This window comes from Erythrolamprus reginae, chromosome 1, assembly GCF_031021105.1.
Source record: "Erythrolamprus reginae isolate rEryReg1 chromosome 1, rEryReg1.hap1, whole genome shotgun sequence".
NCBI lineage: Eukaryota > Metazoa > Chordata > Lepidosauria > Squamata > Dipsadidae > Erythrolamprus > Erythrolamprus reginae.
The window spans coordinates 91,407,311-91,429,546 of record NC_091950.1 but is presented as its reverse complement, the minus strand read 5'-3'; the positions used below and the strand labels follow the sequence as shown (position 1 = coordinate 91,429,546).

Below are 22,236 nucleotides of genomic sequence, written 5' to 3'. Positions count from 1 at the left end.
AGAAAACACGTCCAGAAAATCACATTGTCTGATTTTTAATGAATTTATTTACAAATTATTTCCCCACTGTATAACTGTTGCAGCCTCTCCAACATTCTGATGCTTGACAACGGGCTCATTTTTATGACGGTTTCAGTGTCCCAGGGCCGTGTGATCATCTTTTGCAACTTTCTAATCAGCTAAATCAATGGGGAAACCAGATTCATTTAACAACTGGGTTACCAAGTTAACAACAGCAGTTGATTCACTTAGCAAATGTGGCAAGAAAAGTCGTAAAAAGCTGCACTTTTCTCACTGAACAATATACGTTTGGACTCAATTGGGGTCATAAGTCAAGGACTACCTGTATTTCAAATATTACTTACTTTTAGGCAAAATTGAAAATTAAGCTGGCAGGCTCCAAACTAAAGCACTGTGTTTATACATAATGTCAGTGTCAGTCAATGATATTGGTCTGCCATACTTTGGCAAGGAATTCTTTTACACTCAGTAGGACTGTGTAATAGGAGAATTCATTCTCTTTGAAGATCCTTTCCTTGCAATATTCCAAATCTTTACCTCCATAGTGTAGTTGGTGTGCTTGTTATCGAAGATTAGAGCTTCCTGAATCAGCTGGTGATCTCCCTCCAGCTGATCAATCTTTGGTTTATAGTTCACAATGCTCTTCTCGTACTGCCGCAGGTGATTAAGCTGGTCCTCCAGGGTCCCATGCATCTCTATGGAAATGCGGCCAATCTCCTATAGGAGCCCAAAGGAAACAGAGAAGTAAGGAACAAGTTCCAACATGAAAGGTATTTTCTCCGACTGTTCCCTAAATGAACTAAAATGCTTTAACCACAGGCCTTGAAGTCTCAAAAGAATTCGATTGACTTGCAAGCTTTTTTTAGAGGGAAAGATAAACAGAACAGAGCACTGGATCTTAGGTAAGGATGCATTTTCTGGTGCGGATGGAAAATATCTATTATTGATTTATTTTATTTATTTATTGGATTTGTATGCCGCCCCTCTCCGTGGAGTCGGGGCGGCTAACAACAGTGATAAAAACAGCATGTAGCAATCCAATACTAAAACAACTAAAAACCCTTATTATAAAACCAGACATACATACAGACATACCATGCATAAATTGTAGAGGCCTAGGGGGAAAGAATATCTCAGTTTCCCCATGCTGGATGGCAGAGGTGGGTTTTAAGGAGCTTACAAAAGGCAAGGAGGGTGGGGGCAATTCTGATCTCTGGGGGGAGTTGGTTCCAGAGGGCCGGGGCCGCCACAGAGAAGGCTCTTCCCCTGGGTCCTGCCAGATGACATTGTTTAGTTGACGGGACCCGGAGAAGGCCCACTCTGTGGGACCTAATCGGTCACTGGGATTCGTGTGGCAGAAGGCGGTCCCGGAGATAATCTGGTCTGGTGCCATGAAGGGCTTTATAGGTCAACCAACACTTTGAATTGTGACCGGAAACTGATTGGCAACCAATGCAGATTGCGGAGTGTGACATGGGCATATTTAGGGAAGCCCATGATTGCTCTCACAGCTGCATTCTGCACGATCTGGAGTGTCCGAACACTTTTCAAAGGTAGCCCCATGTAGAGAGCATTACAGTAGTCGAGCCTTCAGGGTAGAGGCTTCCCCCTACCACTGAAGGACATATTCATACTTATTTCACTATAGAAAAATGTAGTGCAATTCTTATTCCGGACATTAATCACTGAAACTGCTGTCTAACTCAATGGAAGTATATTGAACTGGATTGTTTATCCCCTTCCCACAATTGATCTTTGCCTGCAAGATGAGAAAATGAAGTTCAATGTACTTGGAGGGCAGCATATGGAGGAAACTTGTTTTAAATCTTTAATTCATAATTGGGAGTAACTTCTTTTCAGATAAAATGCAATAGGCGCAATAAAGTTATTGCAAAATGCAACAAAAGACAAAGAACACACACGATATGGTTTGCAGCCAAGGTAGAGAGGCATCCAGTGATGAGCTATTGTTAAGTTACTAAAAAACTAATTTAAAAGGAACAAACCTTAAAAAAATACAGTTAAAATACAAAAGCTCAATGTTGCTCCAACATGTATTTTTTGGAATACATGTATAAGATGCACATTAATTTTGGGGGAGGAAAACAGAGGGGGGGAAATTCTGCCTCTGCCTACCAGCATCCATTGCCATTCATCTAGCGTCTTGCAACAAACAGCAAACAGCCTGGTCAGCTTCAGCACGTTATTGCAGACTGATTCAGCACAAGCAGTTGATTGGCGGTTGGATCGGCCTCCCAGAATACCGCCAATCAGCTGTTCCAGGAAGCGGGGATTGCCACAGACCATTGCCACCTCCGAACACCCCGTATTAGACCTGTTCCAGACTGTGGGGATCACCACAGCACATCACTGACAATTGGCGCCTCAGTGCATCACGTTTTCGACCTCTGCATGCCCCATTTTTAGCCTGTGCAAGTCACGTTTTTGGCCCATTCCAGGTGGCAGGAATCTCCACCGCTGATCCCTGCTGCCTAGAACTGGCCAAAAACGCAATGCACAGAGGCCAAAAACAGGGCACGAGGAGACCGAAAACATGATGTCCTTCAGCGGTGATGTCCTCTTGTGATCCCCACAACTTGGTCTAAAACCAGGTGTGTTAAGGCAAAAAACACAACGCCTGGAAGTTACGATTTGCTGTGGTGATCCCTGAAGTCTGGAATGGGTCTAAAATGGAGCATATGGAGGCCGAAAATACAATGCATGAAGGCCGAAAATGGCCGAAGGTGAGGGACAGCAGGTTGGCAAGGCTTCAGCAATATTCTCTGTATAAGAGGTACAGACATTTCTACCCACTTTTAAGGGGGGGAGTACACTCTGAAAAATACGGTATTTCATGTTCATTTTTCCAGGGTCCTTGGTCAAATTCAGCCCTTTTAACTACACACACATACATACACATAAAATTTTTCGAGTCCATCCATTCCAGTGACATCAGGTCCCATACTGGAACCACACTGGAACCCAGATAAATTTGTTTTTAAAAATAGGGCTTTCAGTCACAAGATAGTTGCATATCCCTGTTATTGATCACAGGGTTATCAAAACCATTTCAGCCATTGCTTCATTTTGTAAGTTAAAAGACCAAAATCTGTGCCAAATGTTACCTTTCTCCAAAGCCTATCTTATATGCCCTTCACTTTTCTTCATAAAAGCTTCCGTACACTTCACCCACGCTATTGTTTGTGAAATTGTTACATGACAAACTGAGCTCTTTTGCAACCTACTGGTTGAAATGAGATATTTTAATCTATCTATGTACAGTATGTCTGTACAGACATACACACAATTTTAATCCATAAATGATGTGAGAATTTTTGGCACTGGCATTAAATACCTCTATAGAACAATGTGCTTTTTCACTTCAGAGGAAAGAAAAGCCCTAGATAGCAACTCACCAGGGCAATTTCTATACTAAAATTGCTTAAAGTCCTGGGAAAGAGTTCTTCTGTGATAAGCTGAAAGGAGTATTAAATTGCACATTATATCCAAATGCAGAGTCAGTAAGCTCCATCTCTATATAAAATGCAAAACCAGCATAATTTCATACTTATTAAGTGTTCCTCCTACAGCGCATCCTTAAAAAATCCATGACAATAGAGACCCTGGATCAAAAATAAGTAAATGGCAGTTTGGCCCTCCAAACACTCCAAGGATAGTTTATAAGGCTGGAGGCTAGTGAAGCCGAAAACATAACTGGTTTTATGGTCCGTCCATAACCCTGGGGGGGGGAAATTATTGACCCCCTCAGAGAGGATCCGCAACTTGGGCGTCCTCCTCGATCCACAGCTCACATTAGAGAAACATCTTTCAGCTGTGGCGAGGGGGGCGTTTGCCCAGGTTCGCCTGGTGCACCAGTTGCGGCCCTATCTGGACCGGGACTCACTGCTCACAGTCACTCATGCCCTCATCACCTCGAGGTTCGACTACTGCAATGCTCTCTACATGGGGCTACTTTTGAAAAGTGTTCGGAAACTTCAGATCGTGCAGAATGCAGCTGCGAGAGCAATCATGGGCTTTCCAGGATATACCCATGTCACACCAATACTCGGCAGTCTGCATTGGTTGCCGATCAATTTCCGGCCACAATTCAAAGTGTTGGTTATGACCTATAAAGCCCTTCATGGCATCGGACCAGAATACCTCCGGGACCGCCTTCTGCCGCACGAATCCCAGCGACCGGTTAGGTCCCACAGAGTTGGCCTTCTCCGGGTCCCGTCAACTAAACAATGTCGTTTAGCGGGACCCAGGAGAAGAGCCTTCTCTGTGGTGGCCCCGACCCTCTGGAACCAGCTCCCCCCGGAGATTAGAACAGTCCCTACCCTCCTTGCCTTTCGTAAAGTTCTTAAGACCCATCTCTGCCGTCAGGCATGGGGGAACTGACACATCTCCCTCGGGCCTATACAGTTTATACATGGAATGTTTGTGTGTGTGTTTGCTTTTAATAATGGGGTTTTTAGTGTTTTTTAAATTATTAGATTGATTTTTTCCATTGTTCTTGTTATTGTTGTGAGCCGCCCAGAAAATAAATAAATAAATAAATAAATAAATAAATAAAACAGCTGAATTTCTGTTTATTCAAAAAACTGTGAGGAAAAGACCTCGACCACTGATTATTATTGTTATTATTGTTGTTGTTGTTGTTATTATTATTATTATTATTATTTATTAGATTTGTATGCCGCCACTCTCCGAAGACTTGGGGTGGCTCACAACAATAAAAACAGTACAAATCCAATAGTTAAAACAATTTAAAACCCTTCATATAAAAAGCAATCATACATCTCATACAAACCATGCATAAAACAGAACGGTCCTGGGGAATCAATTCCCCCATGCCTGACGACAGAGATGGGTTTTAAGGAGTTTGCAAAAGGCAAGGAGAGAGGGGGCAGTCCTAATCTTCAGAGGGTTGATTCCAGAGGGTCGGGGCCGCCACAGAGAAGGCTCTTCCCCTGGGTCCCACCAGACAACATTGTTTCATTGACAGGATCTGGAGAAGGCCAACTCTGTGGGACCTAACCGGTCGCTAGGATTCGTGCAGTAGGAGGCGGTCTCAGAGATATTCTGGTCCAATGCCATGAAGGGTTTATAGGTCATAACCTATATAAATCCCCAATCTTTGCAACTTGGTGGCCTGGTTAGGAGGGTGGGGGGAGAGGGGATCCATGAGAGTGATGGACCGGCACAGGCGGACATGTCCACACCTCAGCTTGCGCAAACAATGGGCTGGCACACATACACACACATACACACACACACCAGTGGTGGATTGTAAATTATTTTGGTACTGGTTCGCACATATGCAGAAGCATCCCAGGTGAGGGAGCCTTCCGCCATCAGCACTACCAGTTCAAAGAACCAGTCCATTTGTATGCTGCCCCGAGTTCGCGGAGAGGGGCGGCATACAAATGTAATAAATAAATAAACAAACAAACAAACAAACAAACAAACAAACAAACAAACAAACAAACAAATACCGGGAGCAGCCTTCTGCTGATGCACACACAACTCAACTTACACAAGTTGAGCTGTGCATGTGCACATCAGTCATATGGCCCAGTTGCAAATAGGCCACGGCCCAGTAGCGGGCTGAAGCCTGGGAGTTGGGGACCCCTAACCTAGATGTATATGTAAACCATATATTCAAGAACTCTTTTATGTGTAAATTACTTTTTGGTGCCTGCAATAAAGCAAATAACCTAGCTGTGTCATCTCTGTGAGCTTTTACTGTAAGCAAGCAAGTTAGGGATCAATGTGTACAGTGGTACCTCTACCTAAGAACGCCTCTACTTAAGAACTTTTCTAAATAAGAATAAAGTGTTCAAGATTTTTTTGCCTCTTCTTAAGAACCATTTTCTACTTAAGAACCCGAACCTGTAAAAATTTCCCAGGAAATTTGAGAGCGATACGAAGGCCCGATCAGTTTCCTGCCATTCCCCCTTTAATCCCAGCCATCTCAGGCTTTTCTGGGCTGCCAGAGGAGCCTTTCGGTGGCCCCTAAGGAGGCTTTAGCAGCCCAGAACGAATGGAAGGAGCCGTGTGCTCCTCCTCGCCGCCCCAGAATTCCTTTTTATTTTTTAAGCATTAAAGTTTTGGATTTTTTTAAATTCCCCTCACCTCACCTTCTTCCTTCAGCAGCGACTGTCCTCCTCCTCTTCTTCATCCTCCTCCTCCTCCCACCCAAATTCCGAGCTTTTATTTCCTTCCTAATGGCACACATTATTTGCTTTTGCATTGATTCCTATGGGAAAAATTGCTTCTACTTACAAACCTTTCTATTTAAGAACCTGATCACAGAACAAATTAAGTTCTTAAGTAGAGGTACCACTGTATATGACACCTGAAAAGTATGTAATCTGCAAACGTTGTTCCCACTCCTACACTTTGTTGCCTCATCACATTTTGTGGTGTAGGCAAAGATTACTTTCTTCTTCAGAAGAAGACTAGAGGAGAAAGGAGGAGGAGGAAGAGAAGGCAACAGCTGCCATCCACGAGAAACTATCAGCTCCAGAAGAACTGCTGCAATATGGTATTTTCCAAAATTACCTTAAAATTTATTGCAATGGTAATGTTATTATTTGAAGTCAAAGTGAGATCAGTTTGTAAAATAGCCTTTCACATAGCCTTAACTTTTATATAAATTTGCCAGAAGTGAATACATTAGTAATTTTTTTTAGAGAAGCTATCACAAGGCTCAGTTTTTCATGTCACCATCTTAATTGGAAACCACCTTACAATACCATCTTTCAGCAGCTGAAAACCTTCCCCCACACTAATGGTGCCATGTGAAGTCAGAAGAAGGGCATTAATCCCAGGAAAGGCAACTAATGTGCAGGGCCCCCAAATTTATTTATTTATTCATTCATTCATTCATTCATTCATTCATTCATTCATTTATTTATTTGGATTTCTAGGCCGTCTTTCCCAGCGGATTCAAGGTGACTTACAAGATAAAATCAAATACAAAAATACAAAATGTGAGAAACCCAAACATAAAACCAATCTAAAACCCCTGACAGTTAAAACCATACAACCCGATTCATCCAATCCCAATCAAACTCTCATACAATCAGCCGGAGCAGAACGCCAACGCTCAATGGCCCCAGGCCTGGCGGCAGAGATATGTTTTTTAAAATCTTTCGGATGGGGGGGCAGTGTGAATCTCTAAGGGGAATTGATTCCAAAGAACCAGAGCTGCCACAGAGCAGGCTTTTCCGCTAGGCCCCACCAGGCGACATTGCTTGGCTGACGGTGTTGTACATACTCTTGATCAGTTGGAGGATGATGAAGATATTGAGGACTTGGATTCAGATAGTGTTTATGAATTAGTGGGGGGCCCGGAGTTACAGGTAGTAGAACAGGTGGGAGGCCAGCCACAGTATGGGGCTATGAGTTCAGGATCTAGTGAGGGAGAATCAGATGCACGCTGGGTTAATCCTAAATTCAGAAGAATTCAGAAACATAGAGAGCAAAGATCTGGAAGAAGATATTAAGGAGAGGAATGGGTTAAATATTGTAGTGAGGTAATTGGCACGTCAGGGGGCTAGTGGAGAAGAAGGGTGAAGTTTCAACGTTGCCGTAAAGAAATATTTATTTATTTTATTTATTATTTAGATTTGTATGCCCCCCTTCTCCGCAGACTCGGGGCGGCTCACAGCAGGATACAACAATTCATGACAAATCTAAATATAATTTAAAATATTTTTTTAAAAACCCATTTACTAAGCAAACATACACACAAACATACCATGCATAAATTGTACATGCCCGGGGGAGGGGGGTTTTCTCGCCACACTTAAGTAAGCCAAAGTATTTTGTATTGTATTTAGTCAGTGTGACTGTTTTTTATAGCTATGTAGTTAGGAAATAAATCTTGTCTCAGTTAAGCAGGAAAAGGAATGTGAAGAATGCGGCTAGAAGAGAGATAACGTACCGTTTGATGTCGGAAATGTGTTGAAGTACAAGAGAGCAGAGAAATAAATGGAATTGCTTTATTCATTAAATGATGCATTTAATGAGAGTTATTTGTAATTACTAAACTTCTACCAGAAACCAGAACAGACGGGACCTGAAGAAGGCCAACTCTGTGGGATCTGACTGGCCGCTGGGATGTATGAGGCAGAAGACAGTCCAGTAGGTAGTCTGGTCCTAAGCCATTTAGGGCTTTATAGGTAAGTTGCGTTCAGAGACCAATCGGTCCTCAAATCAAGTGTGGAAGCAGCCTTGGAGATCTCCCTTTCTGTTTTTGGCTTGAATGTTTAGAAACGGTAAGTTCTTAGGCAAAAATTTATCCAATTAAACATTGAATTTTTACCTCCATCTTGGTTTGGATCCAGGGCCCAATGACATTGGCCTGAGACGCAAATTGTTTGCGGAGTCTCTCATTATGCTGCTGGCGTGCATGTTCTTCCATCAGGGCCTGATCTCTTCTGGGAACAAGTTGTCTCACCTTTGAAAAAAAACACAAAACCTCAGAATCTTCTGTGTTAAACAAGAACAAATAAAAACAATTCTTAAAAATTGGTGAAGCAATATTTGCGCAACACTAAACACATTAGGCCATCAGCAAGTGTAAACACCAAAGTTTCTACATACATGCCAAATAAATCATTTTTTAACTGCAATAGCACTAACAGCTATAATTACCTTACCACAATATAGTGCCTACCAAAAATATTCAGACTGTTTCTATTAAAATCTCCCAGCTTACTGGCCATGCTAGTAAGCGCATTATTAATACCTGTACGGCATCAGATAGAGAAAGGCTAGTTTGAGACATCAAGTAAATATCTATCCTTTGACAGGTCAAGCATAAAATATAATTGAGAAATAGCTTTTGAAATCAACACCAAAAATTCATTTCCTATAGAATAAGAGATCAAAAAAGTTGAACAAAATATTAGGCACCTGAGAGGACTTACACTGAAGTTGCAGATCTAATATACAGTGATACCTCTACTTACGAACTTAATTCGTTCCGTGACCAGGTTCTTAAAAGCAATTTTCCCCATAGGAATCAATGTAAAAGCAGATAATGCGTAAGATTGGGGAAACTACAGGGAGGGTGGAGGCCCTGTTTCTTCCCAGGAGATTCCTAGAGAAGCCCCATGGAGGCTTCTCCCCACCTTTTCAGGCCCTGTTTCCTCCCAGGAGATTCCTAGAGAGCCCCCATGGAGGCTTCTCCCCACCTTTTCCAGCCCTGTTTCCTCCCAGGAGATTCCTAGAGAGGCCCCACAGAGGCTTCTCCCCACCTTTTCCGACCCTATTTCCTCCCAGGAGATTCCTAGAGAGCCCCCACAGAGGCTTCTCCCCGCCTTTTCCAGCCCTGTTTCCTCCCATGAGATTCCTAGAGGGGCCCCACAGAGGCTTCTCCCCACCTTTTCCGGCCCTGTTTCCTCCCAGGAGATTCCTAGAGAGACCCCACGGAGGCTTCTCCCTCCCTTTTCCAGTTACAGTTTCGGAGGCTCGGATTTGTAAGTGGAAAATGGTTCTTGAGAAGAAGCAAAAAATCTTGAACACCCAGTTCATATCTAGAAAAGTTCGTAAGTAGAGGCGTTCTTGGGTAGAGGTACCACTGTATACTTCTGCAGAGAGAAATTCCACTGAGCTCCACAAAGAAATGCTTGGGATGAACCACCAAAAAAAGGTGCCAGAATACCCAGAGGGACAAGCAGCTTAACCTTGAAAACAACTCACACGGTCCCATTTGCCATTGATTTCCTGTGGGCTGATAGTGGTGTAAGGATTGGTTCCTGCCATGTTGACATGGTAGGTCTGGACAATTTTTGACACTTCGTTGTGGATTCCTAGGATAGCTTGTCGCTCTTTGTCAGCATCTGGCAAGGTAGCTTTAAACTGTTCATGGGCCGTGGTCAGTCCCTGGCAAAACAAAATAACATAGTCACGAGAAATGACACTCTCTCTAAAATATAACATTACAAACCCTTATACGACAGAAAAAGTTATATCTATCTGTAACAGTTCAACGGCATGGCATCACTGCATGGCAAGAAAATACTCCCCCCCCCCCAATATTACAATTTTTAAAAACAATTTGGAAAGAGAAAATTTAAACTTGGTTCAAATACAATTTTTTACAGCGTGGCTCTTTAAGAGTATGCCAGAAACATTATAAGACAGGTTTGCTAAACACATATCATAGAAACATAGAAGATTGACGGCAGAAAAAGACCTCATGGTCCATCTAGTCTGCCCTTATACTATTTCCTGTTTTTTATCTTACAATGGATATATGTTTATCCTAGGCATGTTTAAATTCAGTTACTGTGGATTTACCAACCATGTCTGCTGGAAGTGTGTTCCAAGGATCTACTACTCTTTCAGTAAAATAATATTTTCTCATGTTGCCTTTGATCTTTCCCTCAACTAACTTCAGATTGTCTTTAATAATCTTGGAGGCTAAATTTTATATATCTAAGGATAAAATTTAATTCTTTCTGAAGCAGCAATAGGATTTTTTTTCTTTTTAAACATAAAAGCATCTCTATGTATTTGTGATTATGGTCACCTTTTCCCTCCATAACTCCTTGAAAATCCTTGCTCCGCTATAGCCAAACTTGCACATTGATTCTACAGAAGTACATGAACATCTAAAAAATCATGTCCCATGGCTTACTAACTATTGACAGTTTTAGATATCCAGACTAATGCTTTCAAATGGAATGCTCTCCTTTGAGCATTAGATCTGGGTAAAGAATTTGCTTGTATGCATTAAAAGGGAGACATATTTTGACTTGGTCTTAATAGTTGCTCCTCCTGTGGGCTGATTCACTCCTCCTGTGAATCTGCGATGTTTCTCTTATCAATGATCCATGAAAAAAAAAGAATATCCTGTGTAGCTGTCTTCTTAGCTTTACTGAGTCGTGACATCTTGCTTTAGTTGAAGATGGGATAAAATCAGGAAAACTGATTTCGACTGATTGTCCACTTCTATAAATATCAGAAAATAAATCTGGGGCACAGGCAAGGAATTGGGAAACTCTTTTTCCTTCCATGTTCTGCATTTGCTCCCAGCTGTGTATGTGGTATGGACTGGTATACGTCAATATTTCTCTTCCATTTAGGGATAGCTGCTGTCACCTGTCTGTGTTTGTGGGAGAAGAGAAGCTATTTTTTGTTGGTGAGGCAGTGTCAGAATCAGCTAGTGCAGGGGTGTCAAAGGATAGCTTGCAGCCCAGATGCATCATATACAGGTCACATCCATCCCAGCTCCGTGAAGGGGGAAAATGTCATGAAGCATCATTTGATGGCAATGTGACATTGCAAGTTTGACAACCGTGACCTAGTATTGTGAACTTACTTTAATCAAAGACTGAAAAAAACAGTATTTCAAACATATATACCTGAATCTCTTCAATTGTGTGGACAATAAATGTATCCTGAAGGTCCTCCATCGCCCCCTCCATCCAATTATTGAAAGGTGCAGCTCGTTTGGCATATTCTAGGTACAGCTGATCAATCGTCTCCAGGAGTTTTTCTGTTCTCTGTAATGAATCCAGAGGAAAATAATGCATGATCGACAAAAATATAGGTATTATATTATTGTGAACATTGAATGACCAATATAGTAAGATGCAAAGTGTTTCGACCTTACCAGGTCAGAATAACAAGTTTAATACTGCTCTAACCATCCAGAAATGTGCCAATTTTGAACAATTCTGGTAAGGATGCAACATTTTACACACCCCTATTAACTATATCATTGGGGTATTTTTTCTTGTTTGTTCTTTTTCCTTGTATTCTGAAGAAGGATGTTTTCAAAATTATGTTCCTCTCTTACTCAGTCCACAAGCCAGATAGATACACAGATGCAGTACATTAAAATTGAATTTATATACAGAATAAGCAAGGATCTACAGTGGAGTATAAAAATGTCACAGAACATGGGGAAATATACAGCAAAGGACTTCATTCATAGATTCTTAAGTTCTGTGTATATACTATATGTGTGTGAAATAAATTAGTTGTGTAAATAGTATCAAATGCCTGATAAAGTTTAAAATCTAGTTTCAGCAATGTATACATTTTTCATTCCTTCCTTCCAAATTTCTCTATCACCATTTAAGAGAAATTACCATCAAACTGAACAAGGAGGGCATAAAAGTCTTCATGAAGATTTTTATTAATATTGATTGTTTCTTCATTGCTTATTTGACCCCTATGATAATCATTAAGTGTACCACATGATTCTTGGCAAATGTATCTTTTTCTTTTATGTACACTGAGAGCATACGCACCAAGACAAATTCCTTGTGTGTCCAATCACACTTGGCCAATAAAATTCTATTCTATTCTATTCTGTTCTAATCTATTCCATTCTATGAAATTAATACAATGTATGTATGTATGCATGCATGCATGCATGTATGTATGTGAAATGTAGAGGTCCTTCAGGTAGTTTTTGGAATATTAAAATCAAAACAAGAATTCACTGGATCCAGAATGCAAGATACAGAACAAGAGCTTATTATTAATCCGATTAAACATCTTCCAATCTTACATGGGGAATCTTGATTTCTGAAGTGTCTTTTAAAAGAACCACTTTTAAAACTCTTTCCATATTTGTGGAATTGTGCCTGAGGTTCTCCAAAGTTACTACAGTACCATTTTCTCTATCTTCACCATTGGTTAGGTTTGCTAGTACTGCTGAAAATAGATACTCACAATATCTGGGGAGTTCAAGTACCAATTCTTGGATAGTTTTCCCTAGAAGCTACCATAGATAATTGACCACTAAGTCAATTTTTACTTTCCTGCTACCAAAGTTTGAGAGAGGAACACTCAGAAAAACTAGGAAAAATACATTGCAAGCCTGGATTGAGCAACCATCTTTTACCTCTAATGCTTCTCGTCGTTTTTGAGTTAGAGCTCCAAGGTTATCCCACTGGTCACATATTTTCTGGCATCTGGCATTGACACTTGGTGAATCATAATAATCTAGCTCACTAACAAAAACAAGAATTTAGAAAAGAGAGAGAGAGGAATAAACATTTATCCAACCCATTGGTAGAAAATGAATGCAAAATATTTTATGAAACAATGTAAATAATTGATGATGCACAAAGGTCATAAAATAGTTATGCTGAAGCAAACAAAGTCCATGTAACTCAAGATCCTGCTATCCATTCTGACCAGCTTAGTTCCAGAATACTTTAACACAAAGAATTCATTTGACATATTTTCATAGTTTTTATCCTCCATAATTTTGTAGCATCAAATCACATTAGTGGCATGCTGAATGAAATAATCAATTTTTCTATCTGCCTTGAATTTCTTAGTAAACAGATGTATGAAAATCCATTATATTATAATCCATTGTATTATAAGTTATGTACCCTAGTGACCAGCCTTGTCAACATCCAATTAAGTTTTAATTCTATTTTATATGAACTTATATTAAATCTTGCCCAACAAGAGGATAGTTCTATTGCCTTAGTTGAGCTCAAAAAGCTAAGATGAGACATACCTGCCTAATACATGAAAATGAGGAAATCCCTAGGATGTTAGGTAGACTGGAAACAACATAAAAGGTTTGCAAAAGCTCAGGTTAAAGCAAACCTTTACTCTCTTCTTGATAGTTGCCTTTGCTAACCTGATGCCCAAGAGATAATTACTATTATTTCCACGGTAGTTGGAATGCTGGGAAAGACAGTATTAGATTGAGGAGGGCTGATTTATAGGCTTGGGTTTTTCTTAGTTGAGCTTGAATAGAAAATGAATGATGAAATATGTAATTTATGGAACACCAGCTATGCATCTCTCATGGTTTGTTCAATGCAATAGTGCATAGTTCCCTTTCTTGTCCCGACCATTCTTCCCCCCCTTTTTAAATAATAATAATAATAACAATAATAATAATAATAATGATATAAAAATAACAACAAATAATTAAATTAATATTATTATTATTATTATGTATTATTATTATAATTAATAATATTATTAATATTAATATTTATTAGACTTGTATGCTGCCCCCCTGTCTCTTTTGGGGCTTAAGTCCTTAAGTGCTTCTCTAAACTTCTGATTTAAAGAAGGAGCAGAACCGAATTTGAGAAGGGGAGCATCAACCTGCAAAAGGTAAACAGTGTAGGAGTCATACTTAAGTTCTTGGGCAATAGCAGCGATCTGTTCTACACGGTCCTGGTGAGCAGCAAGATCACTTTCAAAAGCCTCGTGTTTCTTTAACAGAGCCTTGATCTCCGAGAGGGTGGCGGTTTCATAATCCTTCTGCTGCAACATGGCTTCTTTGCCTATCAAGAGCAAAGGGAAATGAATCAAGGTGACCAATTTACATAAGAAGTGTCTTCTAAGAGAAGTTTCTTTATAGCAGTCTGATCCCCTTTAAGTTCAATCATTTTTCAGCCCTCCAGTTTTCTGGAACATAAACGATCCTATTGGGGCAGTTTTTCTCAATTATTTTCTGTTACGCCTCCTAGGAAGAAATAAACATTTTGTGTGCTCCCAACTCTCTGCCGGGACTATTGTTTGCAATATTCAGCATGTTTTCACTTAAAAAAACACAAACAGCTTATCAGCGTGATTGGGGTGTAATGTGTTTAAGTGTCGCCTTAATTTATTTGGCTTCATGCTGTCAAGTGCAAATATTTTTAGACACAGTAAACATACCGATTTTTCCTTGTCTCCTACCATAGTCACAGTGAAGCGCTACATACGCTTCATCATATTTCCTCATCTTAGAGACTTACATTTGTCTCATTATCTCCGTCTCTCTCCTCCTTTCTTTTCATCCCTTTTAAATATTTTTCCATGGTGTCTCTTATGCACTTCATATCTCCTGCTCTGTGCGCTATTGTTCGGTGCAAAAACCCCCTACTCCCTGCGGCAAAAAAAGCACATTCCCTGGGGTGATGCACCCTCCCCCAGCATTTCTCTGTGCCCCCTCAGGGAAACACTGTATTGGGGGTAGCTTCCTTCCATTTGCTCCAGAGGCAGGACTGGAATGTTAAAAATCTTGCCATGTTGCTACGTGTGGGAGGAGGTAGCAAATTTCTCAGTTTCACCATAACCCAAAAAAGAGACATAAAAGGAAATACAATTGAGAAAGGTAAACATAAAATGTGGTACTTGTACAATAGGTTATAGATACTGCTCCCTGTACATCTTCCCTCTACTTTACCCATACCTGATAAGGTGAATGCTCTACCCTTGTTTAAAAAAAAACTGACCTTCATGGTATTATTAATATACTATTTTAATATAAACTCAAGATGTCTTATAATGGGACATATCTGAAGGCTGGTTATTATATTCAAAGCATCCCTAGTCCTTGCTAGGCACCATTTACAACTGGGAAATTTACTTCTAGGAAACCATTTACAGTGATCCCTCGTTTTTCGCGGGGGATGCGTTCCAAGACCACCCGTGAAAAATGAATTTCCGTGAAGTAGAGGAAATATATTTTTTATGTATTTAATGAGTATTTGGACTTTTAAAACCCACCCTTTGCATTAAACAGTCATTCTATAATGTTTCTCAGCCGGAACTACATGTGATATCCTACCAGTTTCTTTAATAGAGTACACTAGTACTGTAGAAGAATTTTATGAATTTTTAATGGATTTAAATTTTTCAATGGATTTAATGGATTTAAGCCCCTTTTGAAAACCCGTGAAGTAGCGAATCTGTAAAAGATGAACCGCGAAGTAGCGAGGGATTACTTCTAGGTGACTTTGGCAAAAATGTAAGAACTGACTTTAATAAAAAAATAAGTAGAAGTTTCCATGGAAGTCTTGTAGATGTAATCCTGTAAAGCAGTAGTGTCAAAGATTGCCAAGTTAGGTGCGTTTTTAGTAGAATAGGGGCAGGCTTATTCTGTGCCTGATGTATTAATTTGACCTTGACCACCTGGAGACCGTGGTCAATAAAGCTTTACAGACCAAGTGTCCTACAGCAGCAAAAAAGCAAGAGGGAATTAGCACATTTCCAATGTGCTTGGTTGCAAACCAATTAGCATAGAACACTAAAACTGACTGAGCTATAAATTAGGCAAAGAACAATCTGTAAAGTGTATCTCCCCTGTTACTTGCAGCTAGGTTTTAATTATGGGCAAGACGCCTGAACTATGATAATCTAGAATGGAAGATATCCACAATTTTGGCCAAAGTTCCACTTGTGGGGCATTAATTGATTTAGAAAATTGATGGCATTCTTTCTTCTTGCATTCTTTTAGAGAGTCGTTGAGGTCACGTGGGGGTTTATCTGTGTCATCAAGGTCACCTGAATGGTGGATACCAGGAACAAGGTAGTTTTCTCAATAAAGACAAGACAGCAAGAGCTCTTTCTTCAGAAGGCTCTTTTACTTCTTCAATAGTATCCAAAAGTAACTATTTACTCTACACTATACCGTGTTTCCCCGAAAGTAAGACAGTGTCTTACTTTCTTTTTACCCCCAAAAGCCCCACTACGTCTTACTTTCGGGGTATGTCTTACATTGGAAAAAAATTGAAAGGGTCGCGTTCCTGAAGGCATCTCCCCAGAGTCCAGAAGGGCAGCCGCGGGACAGGAGCCTCGTGAGCCCTTTTCCAAGTTCAACCTCAGGGCTCCAAGCGGCGTGCACGCGTGGAGCCGCAGACGCGTGTCGGGGAAGCGTGTGTCTGGAGGGGAGGAGCCGCTCTGCGCAGTTGGGCAGCCCCACCTGCCTGCTGGAAAGGAGGCGGGTGAAGGAGGGTGCAGCTCTGGCCGCTCGCCTCGGAGCCAGTCGGCCTCGCTGGCCGCTTGCAGCCGAGCCTCGGCAGGACTCGGTTGCTGGGACGAGCGCCTTCGCTGCAAGCCACCGCCTGCTCGGCTCGCTTCAGACCAGCGGCGTCCTTCGCTTTGCCAAGCCGGGGAAGAGGCGGTGGTGCCGCGGCGAGGCGAAGGCGAGGGGCGCGCGGGGAGCTTGGAAGCGACGTCATCGGGCTCCCCCCGGCAATACCCCCTTGTTTCCCTGAAAGTAAGACATATGTCTTACTTTCAGGGTACGGCTTATATTAGCCGACCCCCCTGAAACCCCCGATACGTCTTACAATCGGGAGTGTCTTACTATCGGGGAAACAGGGTATTACAGAATAAACCACCAACCAACCACCATTAGACCACACTATACTAAACCACTAAACCAAACCATCAAACTGGACCACACCCACACAAAAGGTGTATTACATTATATACATGTACTGACCAATCAGATCATAAAACAGATTGCATCATTCTGCTGAAGCACCATAACTCAGCATTCACTTTGCTTCTACTGTACTTGTAATATTACTTCAGGTTTATATCCTGACAGTGTAAATGGGTGTGGCGCCTTCTTGGAACTGTTGGAGCGTGGACTGTTTTGTAGACTGGAGATAGATGCCATATCTATCCTCTTTTGAGAGGGCTGTTCAATTATGTCCTAGATAGCCTCTTTGATCCCTCTTTCAAACCAGTTGTTCTCTCCGTCCAAAATGTGGACATTGTTGTCTTCAATGCCTTTGTCTTTTAAATGCAGATGAGCTGCTGAATCTTGTCCTGGTGGGTTTGTTCTCCTATATTGTGCCATGTGTTTATGAATTCGCATTATTCAGAGGTGACCCTGAAGACACAGGTAAAACTCCAGGTGACCTCAATGATTCTCTAAAAGAATGCAAATGACCAGCTGTCTGCAAGGAGTATAAATCCTTCCATTTCCCACCATCCAGCCAGAGCTGAAGAAGCTTCTTGGATGAAAACGGAAACATCTTCAAAGAAAAAAAATCAGAAAGTCCAGTTGCCTCTTGAAAAAGCACCTTTGGGACAACCATGACCTGGATGACTGAGAATCTCCATAGACACTTGATCCTTTTTAGTTGGGGGTTTAGGCTTTCTCTCAAGTTCAACCTCTGACTTTTTGCTATTTGAATCAGAAGCTGGTCCTGTCATTTTCCACATATAAAATTCAATTCAATTCAATTTATTAGATTTGTATGCCTCCCCTCTCTGAAGACTCGGGGCGGCTCACAACAGTAATAAAAACAGTATAACAATGGAACAAATCTAATAATAAAATATATAAAAACCTCAACAATTAAAAACCATACAGCACATATACATCAAACATGAAATATAATAAGTCTGGGGGAGATGTCTTAGTTCCCCCATGCCTGGCGAAATAGGTGGGTCTTAAGTAACTTGCGAAAGACAGTAATTCTCATTGCAGTAATGAGAATGTTATTGCAAGAAGTGCAGAAAGTCTGTGATAGATCTTTGGTGAAAACATTTGTGGCTTTTTTTCTCTCTGGTTGGAAAACATGAAATAAAGCTTTCCTGTCTGTAACTGACCTGGTGAATTGATGCACTGGTGATCAACCAAACATTAAAAAAAAAAAATTGCCTGAACGCCCTGAGATCAAGATTTTATTCACCAACGTCCAGGCTTTGCAACTGAGCCAGTATGCAGATATGTCATGGATTCCTTAGTCATATTCTGCCATAAGCTACGGTATTTTTTCTTCAACCAGGACAGAGCTCAGTTGCTTCCTTCATTAGCTGAACTAAACTGCTGACTCTCCCTTGCCTGATATGGAATTTGTTTGAAGGTATTGTGTGCAGCTCCAGAAAGCTTATTTTGGTCTTTGCTGCTGCTTTCACTAGACTGCCCCAGGCTACTAAGTATGGTCATCAGTCTGACATCTATGGAGAATTGGATTTTGTGAGAAGGCTGTAAAGATGGAAGTCACCACTTGAGGGAGCTCTTCAACTTCAATGGTTGTAAAGGAATTTCTGGTTGGGGAAGGTAGGAGATCCTATTCAGAAATGAAAGAATGGGTGAGCTGTTGAAGGGGGACTTAAGAGAAGATGCTACCCTGCCCAGAGACACAGGTTGAAGGTTGAGAATAATACTTGGCTCAAGATAGTGACTCAATTAAGAGAATCCTGGACTTGGCAAAGTTCAGCAGAGCAAAGCTGGGGCTGCCCCCTTCCCACACCAACCAATATCAAAATACTAAAATGTTACCTGCGGAACTAAAATTACTTTTAGTCTCGCAGGTAACACAGTTCAAATAATGGGGAGGGGGTGTTGGCTGAGCTGGGGTGGTTGTTTAAAAAATGGGATCTGGAGACACCTTAAAGGTTCTATTAGTAGGAAGCTTTTTCCCAGTTCTTCTAAAGAATTACTTATAATACAGCAATGTTTTTTACATTTATTTTACATTTATGTATATAAACAATTGCATCCTATCCTTCTAATGCCTATGCATCACAGTCAAAGTTTTGTTCCTACTAACTTGATGGTTTTTATAATTCAATTTCTATCTTGTCTAGACCAGTGTTTCCCAACCTTGGCAACTTGAAGATATCTGGACTTCAACTCCCAGAATTCCCCAGCCAGCATTCGCTGGCTGGAGAATTCTGGGAGTTGAAGTCCAAATATCTTCAAGTTGCCAAGGTTGGGAAACACTGGTCTAGACTACAATAATCTCTAATAATAATAACAACAACAACAACAATAATAATAAATAAAACACATTTAGATGTTGTGTTACCCTCTGTCCAGGATTCATGAATGGAAGCTTTTTGCCGGAACTTCTCTGCCAGATGATCCAGTCGTTCTAATCGTCGGATGTCATTCAACAGCCACTCTTCATAGCCTTTCTCAGCCTGCTCCAGGCCACACCAGGCGTTATTTATATCCTAGTATAGTATAATCAAAGCAGAAGCATAACACTATCAAGAAAAGGCAGATGGATTCAAAATCATTGAAACATTTCTCAACCCGGTGAGAATTACGTTTGGGGAGCCTCTACAATTGCACTATGAATGGGTGGAAAAAACGGGCAGATAGATGGGCGGGCAAATGATGAAGCGCTGGCAAGGGGACCTGAGACAATACAAGGTGGGAGCTAAAGACAGTCGACTTCTGAAATCAGAAAGGACTGGGCCAGCTAACAGAGAGGTTCTCTACCAACTGTTTTAAGTTGCTAAGGCCTGAAGTTCTCCTGCAGAGGGCTGTATTTTCATCTCCCTCCTGGGATTGATATGGGGGTAAAAGATTTTTATTTATTTTTTTTGTTTTATTTATTTATTCATTTGTCCAATACATAAATACATAGGAAGAAAATAGACATGTGATAATATAAAAGAGGGTGAAGGTGAACTTAGAGGAGAGGATATATGAAAGGAAGAGAATATATAAGATAGGTGAAAGAAAGGAAAGACAATTGGACAGGGGACGAAAGGCAGGATTACGTCAGAGATTTTGATAACAAGAAATATAATCCCTTCCAGCGATTGTTAGATTTTCCTCTATTACTAGGGAAGTTTGTTTAAGAAGAGGCCACTTCCTGTCATCATCTAAGGAAGGTGGGGTCCAATATTGGCAATTTTATTTATTAATTTGATTTCTATGCCACCCTTCTCGAAGTGAATTTCGTAAGTTGTGGGTGCTGGCTAGGGAATTCTGGGAGTTGAAATCCCTACATTTTAAATTCATCTTTAACTTATTCCCTAAATTGTCATGATCGGACACCCCTGATCTAGGAAAATGCTGTCTGCCTTCTCTAATATGTAGGCCTTTGGTGCAAGGAGATTTCTGTTCTAAAACAGCCGCCATGGTATAACTGGGTTCAAGTCCCCTATTGACCATGGAAACTCATTCCACTGTTCAAGTTAACTCAGGATGAGCTGAGGGAGAGGACTGGAGGAAGGAGCACTAAAAATGCTAATTTAAGCTCATGAAAGGAAGATGCATTTAAATCTTTAAAAAAACCATTTAAAAGGTATATGAATTTATTATTCAGTTATCTAAATAAAATTTAAAAATCTAATGTGTAGTGTCTGTTTTGTAGAAGGGACAACCTGTTAGAATAGTACGGTAACATCCATCCATCCATCCATCCATCCATCCATCCATCTATCTAGTTGGATTTCTATGCCACCCTTCTCCACAGACTCAGGACAGCTTACAACAATAAGAATAACATTATTTTATTATTATTATTATTATTATTATTATTATTATTATTATTATTATTAATTAAATTTGTATGCCGCCCCTCTCCGTAGACTCGGGGCGGCTCACAACAATAATAAAACAACGTATAACAAATCTAATAATTAAAAGTCACTTAAAACCCCTTATTAAAAAGCAAAACATACACACAAACATACCATGCATAAACTGTGTAGGCCCGGGGGAGATGTCTCAATTCCCCCATGCCTGAAGGCAGAGGTGGGTTTTAAGGAGTTTACGAAAGGCAAGGAGGGTGGGGGCAATTCTAATCTCCGGGGGGAGCTGGTTCCAGAGGGTCGAGGCTGCCACAGAGAAGGCTCTTCCCCTGGGTCCCGCCAAACGGCATTGTTTAGTCCAGTGTTTCCCAACCTTGGCAACTTGAAGATATCTGGACTTCAACTCCCAGAATTCCTCAGCCAACATTCGCTGGCTGGGGAATTCTGGGAGTTGAAGTCCAAATATCTTTAAGTTGCCAAGGTTGGGAAACACTGGTTTAGTCGACGGGGCCCGGAGAAGGCCAACTCTGTGGGACCTAACCAGTCGCTGGGATACAATACAATATAACAAGTGAAACTCAACCTAACACTAAAACTAATAATTAAACCCTCAATAGTATATAAAAAAGCATTCACTGGACAACAGTCACACAGATCATCATTTATAATCTGTGGCTACCACAAGTTGTAGTAAAGTCCATGGCAACCAATATACATTCAGTTCTAGGAAACATTCGGTTCCACTGGCCCATGAAAAGCAGCTGTAACAATAGGACATCACCACCACCCGCTTTGCCAAGTCATTGTGTATGAACTCCTTAATCTAACACACTCACCGAAACCATTTTCCCTTCCGAAGGCATGAAGGCTGGCCTGTTGCTAAGCCTCAGCTTGGTTTGCAATGTGTTGAAGTTGATTTCCAGCTGGCATTTCTCTTGGACTTTGGGGGGCTTGTGGAGGCGGCGGTAATCTCGGAAATCTTCCAGTTTCTGCTGCATGGCTTGCATGGTGTTCTCTGGCATCCGGTTCTCCAACCATGGTATGGTGCGCCGAATCCATTCCAACAGCTGAAAAACACCAAGGGAAAAGTCAGCATTTCTGGAAACTAAAATCAGAGCTGGTATTAAATCTGGCCAAGACTTTGATTTCCATTGGGAAATTCTGCATTTTCTTCCATAGTAGGTAGCAGCTTGACTGGTACCC

At 41.0% G+C, this 22,236-nt stretch overlaps 1 protein-coding gene across 3 annotated transcripts in view; it reads right to left on the bottom strand.

The window, feature by feature from the left end:
- The window catches only part of ACTN1 (actinin alpha 1), a 144,559-nt gene that overhangs the window by 10,286 nt on the left and 112,037 nt on the right, over positions 1-22,236 (bottom strand). For all 3 annotated transcript variants that reach the window (XM_070758792.1, XM_070758782.1, XM_070758800.1), the window contains exons 10-17: positions 21,870-22,100; positions 19,572-19,719; positions 14,165-14,315; positions 12,899-13,007; positions 11,406-11,546; positions 9,739-9,921; positions 8,357-8,491; positions 559-738 (exon numbers count right to left, since the gene is read on the bottom strand). In XM_070758792.1, the coding sequence (XP_070614893.1) occupies positions 559-738; positions 8,357-8,491; positions 9,739-9,921; positions 11,406-11,546; positions 12,899-13,007; positions 14,165-14,315; positions 19,572-19,719; positions 21,870-22,100 (1,278 nt within the window). The remainder of the gene's footprint in view (positions 1-558; positions 739-8,356; positions 8,492-9,738; positions 9,922-11,405; positions 11,547-12,898; positions 13,008-14,164; positions 14,316-19,571; positions 19,720-21,869; positions 22,101-22,236) is intronic.